At 49.5% G+C, this 11750-nt stretch overlaps 3 protein-coding genes across 3 annotated transcripts, besides 1 other annotated feature; 2 read left to right on the top strand and 1 right to left on the bottom strand.

Moving 5' to 3' along the window:
- Positions 1-11750: part of a sequence feature (contig 1.53 1316..51172(-1)) that runs on past both edges of the window.
- On the top strand, positions 718-1954 carry ANIA_03202 (uncharacterized protein; the record flags this gene model as incomplete). Its single annotated transcript, XM_655714.1, has 5 exons — positions 718-848; positions 893-965; positions 1151-1462; positions 1537-1558; positions 1908-1954. The coding sequence occupies 5 exons, from the start codon at positions 718-720 to the stop codon at positions 1952-1954; spliced, it is 585 nt and encodes a 194-aa protein (XP_660806.1).
- Positions 3374-4558, top strand: ANIA_03203 (F-box protein). Its single transcript, XM_655715.2, has one exon. It carries the CDS (start codon positions 3506-3508, stop codon positions 4436-4438), a length of 933 nt encoding a protein of 310 aa, XP_660807.1. The 5' UTR covers positions 3374-3505; the 3' UTR covers positions 4439-4558.
- Positions 8834-10588, bottom strand: ANIA_03204 (putative MFS alpha-glucoside transporter). Its single transcript, XM_050612523.1, has 2 exons — positions 10387-10588; positions 8834-10323 (listed from the first exon to the last, which is right to left on the bottom strand). Exons 1-2 carry the CDS (start codon positions 10561-10563, stop codon positions 8878-8880), a joined length of 1623 nt encoding a protein of 540 aa, XP_050468435.1. The 5' UTR covers positions 10564-10588; the 3' UTR covers positions 8834-8877.

Genomic DNA, 11750 nt, shown 5'->3' with positions numbered 1-11750 from the left:
GAAAGGGAAGTTGTCAACTAGAGAATATGACTCTCTAAGACTAACTGGAAGTCATGGCCCCTTTTTGGCTTAGAGGTATATATTCCCATACTAATACTGTTGAGGATCAATATCTCTCTCTTGTATATAGATGCGGCTGCCACCAGAATAGCTATTTGTCAAACCAGGAATTACTACCCAAGAATTTATTAGTGAAAGGAAAGAGTTTGTACTCCTCTGGGAGGATTAGGTCCTTATTTGTTGCACAACTTCATGCAGAACAGAGATCACAGTAGTGGCCTAAATTTTACTTCTCACCCCCCACTCACTCAAGAAGTGGGTGATTTACTCACCTTGTTGTAACCCATCTCACCTGCACCCACCCTAGGCTAGTGTCTCTCACTCCTAAAAGGAGAAACACACTCAGGGCTTCTTATCGCACTTGTATCCGCGTTGATAATGGTGACAGTCAAGTACAAAAAGAAAAACATACAACAGCATGTATATTTCGGTGCTCACCCATCCCAGCTACTGTTCCGTCGCCGCTTTGCCGCACATATTCCGGCGCCTTAAGGTGAAGATTCAGGCGCCTGGATATTCTGCACCTGAGCTACCTGAAGCTACATTTCGACAAAAGCGCAAAAAGACATCCTCAAGAGAGAGATAAATCATCTAAAACCCATGGTGTGTATGTCTTACTCCTATTCCTTCTCCCATATTTAAGGCTAATCTGACAGTATGCCACAAGAACCGGCAGCTAATTTTACGCGCGTGATCAATCTTGATGAGCACAATGGTAAAGAGATCAAACGAGCAATTCTTCCACGAACGGCTGGAAAGTATCATCGAAGTCTGATGATCTTTGACAGGTAAGTCCCTTAGAGCCATGGAGGCTTGCTGCTTATTCTTCCAGATTCCTTGAGCTGCATCCCGCTGCCTGCTCTCCCCCTGATATCAAAACATATAAAGGGTTTTTGGAATTTTATGTAAGAAACACACCATGCCGAATCAAGGGAAAGCCTACAACAGAGACTGTCGAGAATTTTCGCCGGGACTTTGAGACCGCTTTGGCTCGGATGAGGGACTTCTGTGTCCCGAAGGCCATGTCTATTACCATGAAGAGGTATGCATTCTTGGCCTGGTTTAATTTGTCTACTAACCAATTTTGAAGTATATTATATCAGATTTGAAGACCAAACTGGGTCTTCCAGATGTTGAGATGCCCAGAGATGGACTGTCTCTGAATGATTTGACCATTCTCCTAACGCAGCTTTGGTTTCGGGATTTTAAGGAATACCGCAGCCAATACCCCGACCAAAGTAGAGTACAGCTTACTGCACCAATATTACTCTATTGCTTTTCTTCGGCTCAGACTGGAGAGGTACATGAGTCCACAGCTCACCGATCTATCGCCCAGCAGAAGGATAATGGCGACGACAACGACACTAAGCTCTGGGCCAGTGTCATGGTAGCATACTACAAGGTCAGTAGTCAGCGATCCATATCTTGTTGAAGCTTATATAACTTATGATGTGCAGTACTTTATCCTCACTATAGAGCTGGTCGATGGCATTCCAATGTTAGTATTGACCTATGCTTGGGAGTTTGAGGGATTTTGCTGTCGGTCTGTTCAAGACCGTTCAGGACTACTTGGAGACGGGCGTCGAATTACACCCGTTGCAGCATATGGAGAATGGCTAGAAGGTCTTGCTGGAATGGATTCGCTGCGTAAGAAACTCATATCGGGAAGTAATTGGTTTATAGCTTGTCTTGGTTTATAAACCAGGAATGATCTTTTAGATCTGCTCATAAAACTCTATCATCCGGCGGGCTTCGTTTGGTTGTCTCGGCATTCGCATAACTAGGAGTAGGAAGCATTTACCTGCTCCCAATCAAATAAGTTTGACGGTAGTTATTTTATTTTCCAGGTACAGATTCGTTCGTCGCGCCACCTCCGTTCGCCTTCAGTGTCTGAAGGCCCCTATCTTAGAGTCCCCCATCTTTAAATACCCAGCAAGCGCAGGCCGAATAAAAGAATAGTAAGGCGGTTGAATACCACCAGCGGACATAAGGAATATTTACTTGATATAGGCTAATATGACCCTGTCTTGCAGAGCAAAGACTTATTAGAATAGATTATCTCACACCGTTGCTGATCTTGTTCACCGTATATTCTGCGAGCGCAGCTATTTACTTTGTAGCTGCTTCCTGTCGATTTGCCTTCCTCTTCCCTTGGACATTTGCAAAACAAGACCAGGTATTCTCCAGATTCTATGGACTTTCAAAACAGCCAGAAAAGGGGTGATGCACGAGACAAATCAGACGGTCACAACAAGCACACTTTGCACGTAGCTAGAGGATCTAGAGGAGAGCCAGAAAGAAAGGACTTTCTGGCACTATTTCTTTTAGGCTCAGCAGTGGGTCCGGCTTTTACAGCCTGGCCTGTGTCATCTCTTGACGAGCTCGTGACCTTTCTTAGTAGGGTAGCTAAAGAAAAAGTGTCGCCATTAAGAGAAAATAAGGTGAGTGTGAGTGTAGGTCGAATGAGCGATCACTGTAGATATGTTGCCGTAAATATGTTGCGTATTGTGCGGTATTGCGTATCGAGGCTCGTTGGGATGTTGGATGATGATAACCCCCTATGGGAAAGCGGTCGGATATCGGGCAGATAACAATGATATCATGTCAGTGTGGAAATCTTGACTCATTAAGACTAATCTGGAAGGCATGACGCCTTTTTGGCTTAGCGTAATATTCCCAATAATTTACTCACCTAGGTAACTCTACGTACACTTTACCCGTTCAGTTATTTACGAACTAGCTATCTTTTGCTGCCAAGTTTTTAACCAACTAGGTATCTTCTGAGTATTTTACCAACCAGGTGTCTCACTATCGAAGTTTTACTAGGTATTTTACTTCTCGCTCCACTATCCCAACGGCAACAAACTCAGTTGCCACGTCAGGGGCATACCCCGTTGGCTAGACAGCTCGACAGCTCGACAGCTCGACAGCTCGACAGCTCTGCAATTGCATGTGCACGTCTATCTCCATCGCGTCGACCGACCAGAACACTGTCTGATCGCGTCAGCTGAGCACCGTCAGGCACTCCTTACCTAATAGTGCGTCGATCTTGGTTAATGCCTCAACCTCGTGCTCAGTTCCGCCGTGGCCAGACGTGGTTTGGGGCTTGGCATTTGGTAATTGGCGATGCAGGCCCAGCCCTCTCCGCAATTTTATAGGCCGAAAACCCCGCAAAATGACTAACAAAGCACGCATCTGTGGCAATCGAAACTTGGATTCGTCGTCATAGTTTCTACAGGAGTCGAACAATGGTCGCGCCCAGAGTATTTATAGGGCACCATAGAACCCCGAATGCTAACCCGACCATAGTATAGTCTTGCATAGCATTGCCATGCCATTACATTATTCTAATTTTTCAAAAGAAAATCTACAAACGGAAACCATCAGGTCATCATTACATTATCTTTCGAATTCTACATAAAATCATCAAACTTAATTCACAACAATGGGGATACCAGTCGTCGACATCATATCTGCGACCGAGAGAGCCCTCTCAATACCTGAACTCCTTGAGCAGATCCTCCTCCATCTGGACATGCAGGATCTGCTCACGTCCGCGCAACGAGTAAACAGGCGCTGGCTACATATCATCTCCACGTCGCCACGGTTACAACAGACCCTCTTCTTCAGACCGATCGCACCCCCCGCCAGACCATCGAGACAGTATACCGCGTTCCCAAAGACACCTCTCGGCGCTGCGAGACGACGAGAGCTCAGCCCGTACCGCGCCCAAGTGCGCGCTACGCTGAACCCGCTGCTCGTCAAGCAGTTTGGCCCCGAATTCTTCAACACCGGCTCAGATTCCTGCCAATGCCTCTCAGACTGGGTCTACCTCGACGCAGGGATGCAAGCACCCTGGTCCGTCAAGGTCGGCTCCAGCCTTCTCCGGCCTGACGAACGGGGTGCGCGAGAACGAGCCTTCAGGCACCCCAATGCCTCCTGGCGCCGCATGCTCGTCTCCCAGCCACCGCAGCCAGGGGTGGGGTATGTCCGCGATGTGCACGATCACGAGTCGCCGACCTCAGTCGCCAAGGGATACATTGATGCTTCGCACGAGGGAGGGCTCCGGTTCGGGCTGCTCTATGACCTCGTCCAGACACTCGCGGTCAGTCGGTGGAAGAAGCATCATACCCCGTTCCGGGTCTCCTGGGGCGCCGTCGGGAGCGCCGATCCGTCCGTTCGCGTCCGGAAGGGCTGCATGGAGATGCTGGAGGAGACCGCTGTTGTTCTGGCTGTACACTATGAACCGCCAAAGAACAGCTATTACCCCGAGTCTCCACAGCCGGGGACGTTAAGCAAAGAAGATTTTGGGATACCGGGGGTCGAGATGGTGGATGTCGTGGGCAAGACGGATTGGGAACAGGTCCTACTCGATTAAAAGTTATTCTTTTCTTGCAAAACTGGTTACGGGATACGAATATGCATATGGGATAAGGTAGTTTTAATAATACCCATTAATGACTAATGTTCAAATATGAGAGTCTATTCTTCTTTTCTTCGTCTTCTTCTTTTATCATTACTATTATTTATGTAACCATATAATGCTAGGTAAGACGGGGAAGTAGCTGCGCTTGGTTAAGCCTGAAAGCCTGAAATAACGTATACACCTGGATAACGTCAATGGTCGTGGATGCCTACATAACCTGTGGGATATTGGAGCAGGAAAGCATAGTACTGATTCGACGAGAAACAAACTCCTGCATCATCTGTTGGAAGGCAAACAAGCACGCGAGCAAGCACACAAAATGTGTAGTACTCGGCATCTTTCGGCAATGGCATGATCGTCCAGTCTCCTGCCATTAACCGGGCAGAATGCTGGAACTACCTACAACCTTCTTGAAGAACCAGACCTTTTTTATTTTTATTTCTATTTTTATTTTTATTATTTATTATTATTATTTTTTTTTTTTTGCTAAGAACCGGCTTTCGGCAATAGATCGGAGTTGAATCTTGTTGTACAATCGCCGCAGGGCTGTGTAGATCACCTATGATGTGCAGCTACGTAAGCATAGAGTATGGGATGACGGGGTTCGGCCCGACGCTGGCCGCCGTCATTCATAGGTCATAAATCAGACAATATTTGAACGAGAGGCTTATACTATTCGTAGGAATACTGGTCTGCAGTATCCTAATTAGATTATAAACCAGTTAGAATGCTTGCTTTGGAAAGAACGATTTGGGGGGAAATCTATATCAGTAGCATCTTATTGGTCTCGCTTGAGGCCTCTTAGAAGGATAAAAGGACAAAAGATAGCCGGCCAGGACCCTTGCAAAAGGTATGGCCACTCAGGACTGCATGACGCAAATGGGAAGTACGAAATACCCAGCGAAACAGGATGAATCGAATCGAACGCAATGGAATGATATACAACTGAACCCAAGCGGACGGAACACTCGGAGTGTAAGGTAGGGAATTTGGCTCACAAAATACATTTACTGGGTTCAAAAGTAGTAAGTCCCACATGTATTATTAGCCACTTTGTATGGATGCGAACTATTGGCACGGATAATCGGCCAGGTGGGCCATACTATTAAGAGTTTACGGGCGGCAAAGCAGAGGATAAATTGACAGCAGTAACAACAAAGGTATACGGCTGCCGTCTCTGAAAGGGCAAGTGTTTAGCTATTGTGGCTGCGAGTAGGCCGGCTTTCTCTGTATACCTGCGTATCTACCAGATTTTCCGCGCCAGTTATGCTGCTTTGGCGATTCGGAACGGTTCGTTTACCGGACGCGGATGCTGCGGATACAAGATGGTTTGTAGTTAGCAAGCTGTAGGGCGTTTGATAGTACAGCTTCCGTCTCGTTATACTTCCATCTTAGGTGTGGTTTCGCATGAATTCAGTGGGACTGGTGATCTGCCAAGGGAGAGAAGATAAGATATAGATGTATCCAGACCGGCTTGTATATACCGGTATTGTGCCTTGTGCTGATGGAGTATGGCGTGGTAAAAGTTATATCGCCAAAGCTGCAAGTCCACTTCCAGCCGGCTACAATGATAGCTTCGCTGACGAAAACATTTGAGACCGCTCAAGCTGGTTCTTCTATCAGAGAAAGGTCACTGTGCCCCTGGCCAACGACAAACTTTCCTGCTCTTTGATGCCGCCAACCACCGAGCCCGTCTACGTGGACGATGAGTTTGTGGTTGAGCATATTGGAGGATATACGTCATTCGAAGCAGATATCTCCCATCTTACCACCGCCGGAAACCAATTCATGTTATAACAATCGCTGTTAGCAACGAGCTTAATTGGGATACAATACCTCCGGGGCGGATTGAGGTCTTTGGAAATGGCAAGCGAAAGCAACACTACTAGCATGATTCTTAACTACGTAACTACGCTGATTTGTCTCGCTCGACGCTTTGCTCTGTTTATGATGTCTTCATTGCTGGTGTCAATATCGTGACTAATGTTGAAGCTCTAATGGTATATTGAAGCTTATCAACAACTCCAAGCACCGCGTGGTGGTTCTGGACGAGGATAGTACAACAGTGTGCGAACAGATTGGAGGAAGACAGGAAATGGTAATAGAGTCAGTGCGTCTACGGCAGCCAGGGATGCCCTATCTCTATCAACTGCGCGCAGAAATCATCTCTGAAGATGGCGAGTCAGTTCTGAATATCTACGAGATGCCACTCGGCGTGCGCTCAACTAAGTTCAAAGGAAACATGTTCTTGATTAACACAAAACTGTTCTGATTCACGAGTTTGGAAAAACACAAACGATGCCCAATTCACGGCAGGGTTTTTGATCCGGCATTCATCCACGAACTTAGCTTATGGCCTGGGCAGGCGCCAATTCCTTCCACACCTCGCACTATCCGTATGCAAAAGGGGTTCCGGAATATGCAGACCGGCATGGTACCATCGCGATAAACGAAGCAGCGGCAGTGGGTCTTAGTTTGGACATATTGCCAGGGTCTTTGGCTTTAAATCTCCGCCAAGGTTTTCGCCCAAGACATGCAACGAGGCAATGCGACGGGCGCTTGGGGAGGCCCTTAAGGAGCTAATTGCACGAGATGAGAGCCAAACCTCTGTTGTTCTGTAGGCGCTTGCCGATGAGCCCGCTTCTAGTGAAGCTGGTACATAGAATCACTTGTACTCTAGCCTGACAACTCGATCCAGCACGTCCGCTCTGTTTCACGAACATGGGCCACGCAACCGTTGAGATGTTTCACATTGTTTGATAGGGTTGAGGGTGTTGTTGGCGAGCATGGTTAAAATTTCGCCGATTTTCAATGCACATCCACCTATGTTCCACGTGAGAACAGAAAGGTGTCTTCACCCGGGAGAGACGACCGAAGGGCTCTGTGCAGGTGTTGAAGAGTGGTGGGAAGTTGGACTACAGGAAGTAGCACAGAAGCTGCAGTACTTGCTGAGCGTTTTGCTTGGGGAGGTTAAGGTGTCCAGTAGGGAGCGCTGTACTGCGTCAAGCAAGGATTGCCTAGGGGCCGGCCGATCGCTAAATGCATAGAGAACGGGCAGCCCAAGCCTAAACCATCCTAGCTGTCACCGAGTTCGCCTCCGGATACCTCCCGTCGGGGGACGTTCCCTGACAGTTCCATTCGGCGGTCGCCGCTAACAGTTGCCCAGAAGCTCCACTCTACCAGAAAACATGATTAGCCAGGGCAAAAATGGAATGTTAAACCCCCCCCCAAAAAAAAAAGAGAACGCACTTATCCCCCGAACCGGAATCGAGCCGGTGACCTTCTGATTTAATGTAGATCCATTACAGTCAGACGTGATAAACCAACTACACCATCAGGGGTTTTGTGCTATGCGGTACTAATTGTAATAGGATCCATGTACTGTAAACATAGAATTAGTAATTACAGTTCTGTTGTTGCGGGATGAACCAAAATACTCTATGTAGTGTATCGAAGGTTTGGCTTATTGGACATTTATTACACACTGTTTGACCCATTTTACGTGTTTTCCCCCTTTTTCTTCTTTCTCGCTCTCTACCTCCTCTTTCTTTTTTCTCTTTTTTATTAGATTTTTCATCTTTGAGCATCTTAACTCGCTGAATGATGCCGCCTTCCCCAACCCGGTACTGTGTTCCTCTGTGCATATCTAACCCGTGAAACGTTTTGCATCCAAGCCGGCTCTGAAGTTGCGAATCACTCATCAGAATACTCAGTATTCATCGCGATTGACTGGTGGATTGCTAGACGCTTCATTGCACCATATTATATGATATATACTTCTACCCTATCTAGTACTTGCGCAGCTATTCGACCGGCAGGTCAACTGGCGCCATCTCGTCCCGCATCAGGCACATATTCTTCACGCCACTCACTCTCTGCGCCAGTCATCTTCTTGGCCAACTCGCGCAGACGCTGGCGGCGCAGCTCGCTAATGGCCGGGCGGGATGGGTCGTCAGTGCGTGAGCGGATTGGGAGGACAAAAGGGTCTTCCGATGTCGCGTCTGTCTGATGATGGGTGTTGGAAGGCCCATGCATTAGAAGGATGGGCTCGTCTGTGTCCGCGATGGCGTCTTCGACGGCTCGAAGCGCGGCTTTTACAGTGGTCTGGGCAGGAAGAGTGACGGCGTGCTCGGGCGGCTTTGCCTCTAGGAAGTTGAGGATTTGCCGGAGGAGGTCGACTGGGTAGAGTGTGACTGTATAAGAATCGGCCATGGCTTGATCTTAAAGGTGTATTTCCAGTACGCTATTTCTCTCCACGCTCTCAAGGTAGGTACCTTGGATTTTGGCTCAAGAGTCTATGACGAAAGGAAGGTCAGCTGACCGAGGGCTATTTGGCCGAAAAACGATGCTGTAATGATAGTAAGGCTAGAATGGCTTTTCGTCCTCTATCCTTATACTCTGGCTTCTCTACGAGAGCCTTCGTCTGTAGAGAGATTGATGTTCACCGTCGCGCTCGCAAACTTCCGACTCGGCACCTTCTGCTCAAACAGCACATCCAGCTCCTCAAATGTCCGCCCCCTAGTCTCCGGCAAGCACCAGTAACAGTAAACTGCGCACAATGTACTCGTCCCAGCGAAAAAGAACCCCATCTTCCCGCGCCAATTCCCCTGGTCTTCATTCATCGCATACGGAATCACGACCGCAAAGACAACACTCCACACAAAACAGGCGACTGTTGACAAGGCAATTGTGAAGCCCCGCAGTCTCGCAGATGATACTTCCGCCAGCAGCACATAGCAGAAGGGTCCCAGCGAGAGGTCGTAGATGAATGTGCAGAGGAGCATGAGCGCACATTGCGCCCATCTCGCTGCCGCCTGCCGGGGGGCGAGGTCCACCGCGCCCACGGCGAAGAGCACAAGTGCCAGCGAGCAGCAGCCGAACAGATACATCGTCCGTCTTCCAAGGTAGGAAAGCAGGAACCAGGAGATGCAGGTGCCCAGGAATCCAACGCCTGTCAGTCCCAGATTCATGGAGAAAGCATCGGCCGCATCCAGCCCCGCGAGTTCCATAAAGTGCACCGCATACGAGATGAAAAACACGTTTCCCGTAAACGCCTGCATGCTATACGCCATCACGCAGATCGTCAGTCGCCGGAGATTCGGCCCGCGGAAGCACTCGAGGTAACTGGGCCTGGTCGACCCCTGCAAGCTGAAGCTCTCTTCTAGCCGCAGTGTCTCGCGGATATGGGCCAGCTTGTGGCCGACATCGACACCACTAGCAGCCAGACGGCGAAGACTCTGTAGCGCATCCTCCGTACGGCCCTTACGTACGAGCCAGTAGGGCGGGTCAGGCACAAAGTAGACCAGGCTCAGCATGACCAGGGGCAATGCCCACTGCGACGCGATGGGGATCTTGTACGACAACGTCGTCGCGAGCGGCTCGGTGCCTTTGAGGATCCCACTGGCGACGAGACTGCCGATGCTGAAGGCGAGATTGGTCATTGTCGCCGCGAAGCCCCTCAGAACCAACGGCGTCACCTCGCCGACATAGGCAGAGGCGCAGATCGGGTAGAAGGCGATGATGCACCCGTTGACCAGCTGGCCGACGAACAGCTGCGCCGGCGTCTCGCTGTAGAACTGGATAAAGATGAACGCGATCGAGCAGACCGAGCAGACAGCGATCATGACCCGGGGCCCGAACCGATCATAGGCGACCGCCGACAGAAGAGCGCCGACGATCGCGCCGAGGAGGTTGGCGTAGTTGAACGCCGAAAGCCACTGGGCGGCCAACATGTACTCGCCCTTGCTTGCATTGTAGTAGCCGTACGTGGCCTTGAAGACATCTAGCCCGACGAGGCCTTTCACCACGCCCCCGTCGATGCCCTTGAGGACTGTGGCCTAGACACGTTAGCCGTGGATTCACTCATTTTCCCGCTGGCGGAGTGTAGGCTAATGCTATACCAGATTCATGAACATTCCCCATGCCAGAGCAGGCCAGTGCCGCCGGGCAGCGGCCCAGAAGGTGAGGGTATGCTCATCCTTGGTGAACTCGTACGAGAGCGCTGCCTCATGGACGTCTGTTTCTGACTCGGCAGGGATCACCTGGACCAGGTTGACTTTTTTCTCAGACCCAGACATCGCTCGGCACTCATCCTTGTCTATGTATCTCAGTATTATTTCTCGAGATTTGAGCTCGAAAAAAATTAAGAAAAAACAGAAACGAGGGCATAAGTCTCTTGGCGCGGGGCACAGCGTGGCCTAGCTAAGCATCTTTTTCAGGGTTATGATTGGCGGGTGTAATCTCCAAGGTCCTCAGACCATGTGCAGCTGCATATACTTCCAGTAACATAGGAGATAAACATAAGAGATATGCTAATGTTGTGGCTGCTCAAAGGGGAAAGGACAGAAGCAGGCTGTATCAACTACGCGAACTTAGCCTACTAAGGATCGGACGCCATATGACGGTTGATTTATCTATCTCGTTGACGATAGATCTCTTCTTTTATCTCTCTATCACAATAAGATACATTGAGGTCCTCAGGGGTTGGAGATCGTGGCCAAGCCACGATATCACGTGGTGTAGCCATCCAGCGGCCTCATTATATACACCTGGAGTACACAATGAACATCACATGACGTTTCCATATTAGTTACAGATGGTGCAGTGATAGGTAGCATAAGTAGGGCATTTCGAGTGTGCACCGTACCGCGTGTACCGCGCCGGGTCTTCCCGCCAAAGCCCTAAGTCGGTCATAGCCTAAGACTCTGGGACTCTCTGGACGACCACTAATGGTCATTCGAGCTCTGCATCTGCCGAAAGTCAACTCCAGGGCCGTGTACGAGTCAGATTCGGCAAGTCTGGCTGCTTAGTCCCAATCCGAATTGAGACACCGTCGCCTGGATCCAGATCCAGGGTCGTTGGGAGTTCCCCCGCACCCCCGCGTCGATCATTCGTATGGACGGTCTGCCTCATGAGGCAGGAAATAAGGCAATCACCTGCTGAGTTAATCTGTGCAGTATCAATATAGCTGCCTTGGAGACAGGCGAGACTGCACAACAGATGGGTACCCGTTCTGTACCCCTTCGCCCCAACCCAGGTCACCCCAACACAAGACTACCAGATGCCGCTAATGGACACGATGGTCTCTCAGGAAGAGATGTGCGGGGTTAGCCCAGCTAGAAATCTATATTCGTGCTGATCCCCAGCCTGAGCATCTCCCAATAGTCGGTCCCGACCTCGAATTCGCCCGGGGCCCCGTTGGCTGATCACCTTCCGCGCCCACGTGCAGTTTCACTGCATTCGTCTATGCTTATTCCCCGTCTTT

This window comes from Aspergillus nidulans, chromosome VI (assembly GCF_000011425.1).
Source record: "Aspergillus nidulans FGSC A4 chromosome VI".
NCBI classification, from domain to species: domain Eukaryota; kingdom Fungi; phylum Ascomycota; class Eurotiomycetes; order Eurotiales; family Aspergillaceae; genus Aspergillus; species Aspergillus nidulans.
This window is presented reverse-complemented; position numbering and strand designations above follow the sequence as displayed.

Bases quoted from the DNA above. Each gene is read 5' to 3' on its own strand.
- ANIA_03203 (XM_655715.2), top strand. From the start codon at position 3,506: ATGGGGATACCAGTCGTCGACATCATATCTGCGACCGAGAGAGCCCTC.
- ANIA_03204 (XM_050612523.1), bottom strand. From the start codon at position 10,563: ATGTCTGGGTCTGAGAAAAAAGTCAACCTGGTCCAGGTGATCCCTGCC. The intron at 10,324-10,386 runs GTATAGCATTAG...TAACGTGTCTAG, and splicing joins GGGGAATGTTCATGAATCTG to GCCACAGTCCTCAAGGGCAT.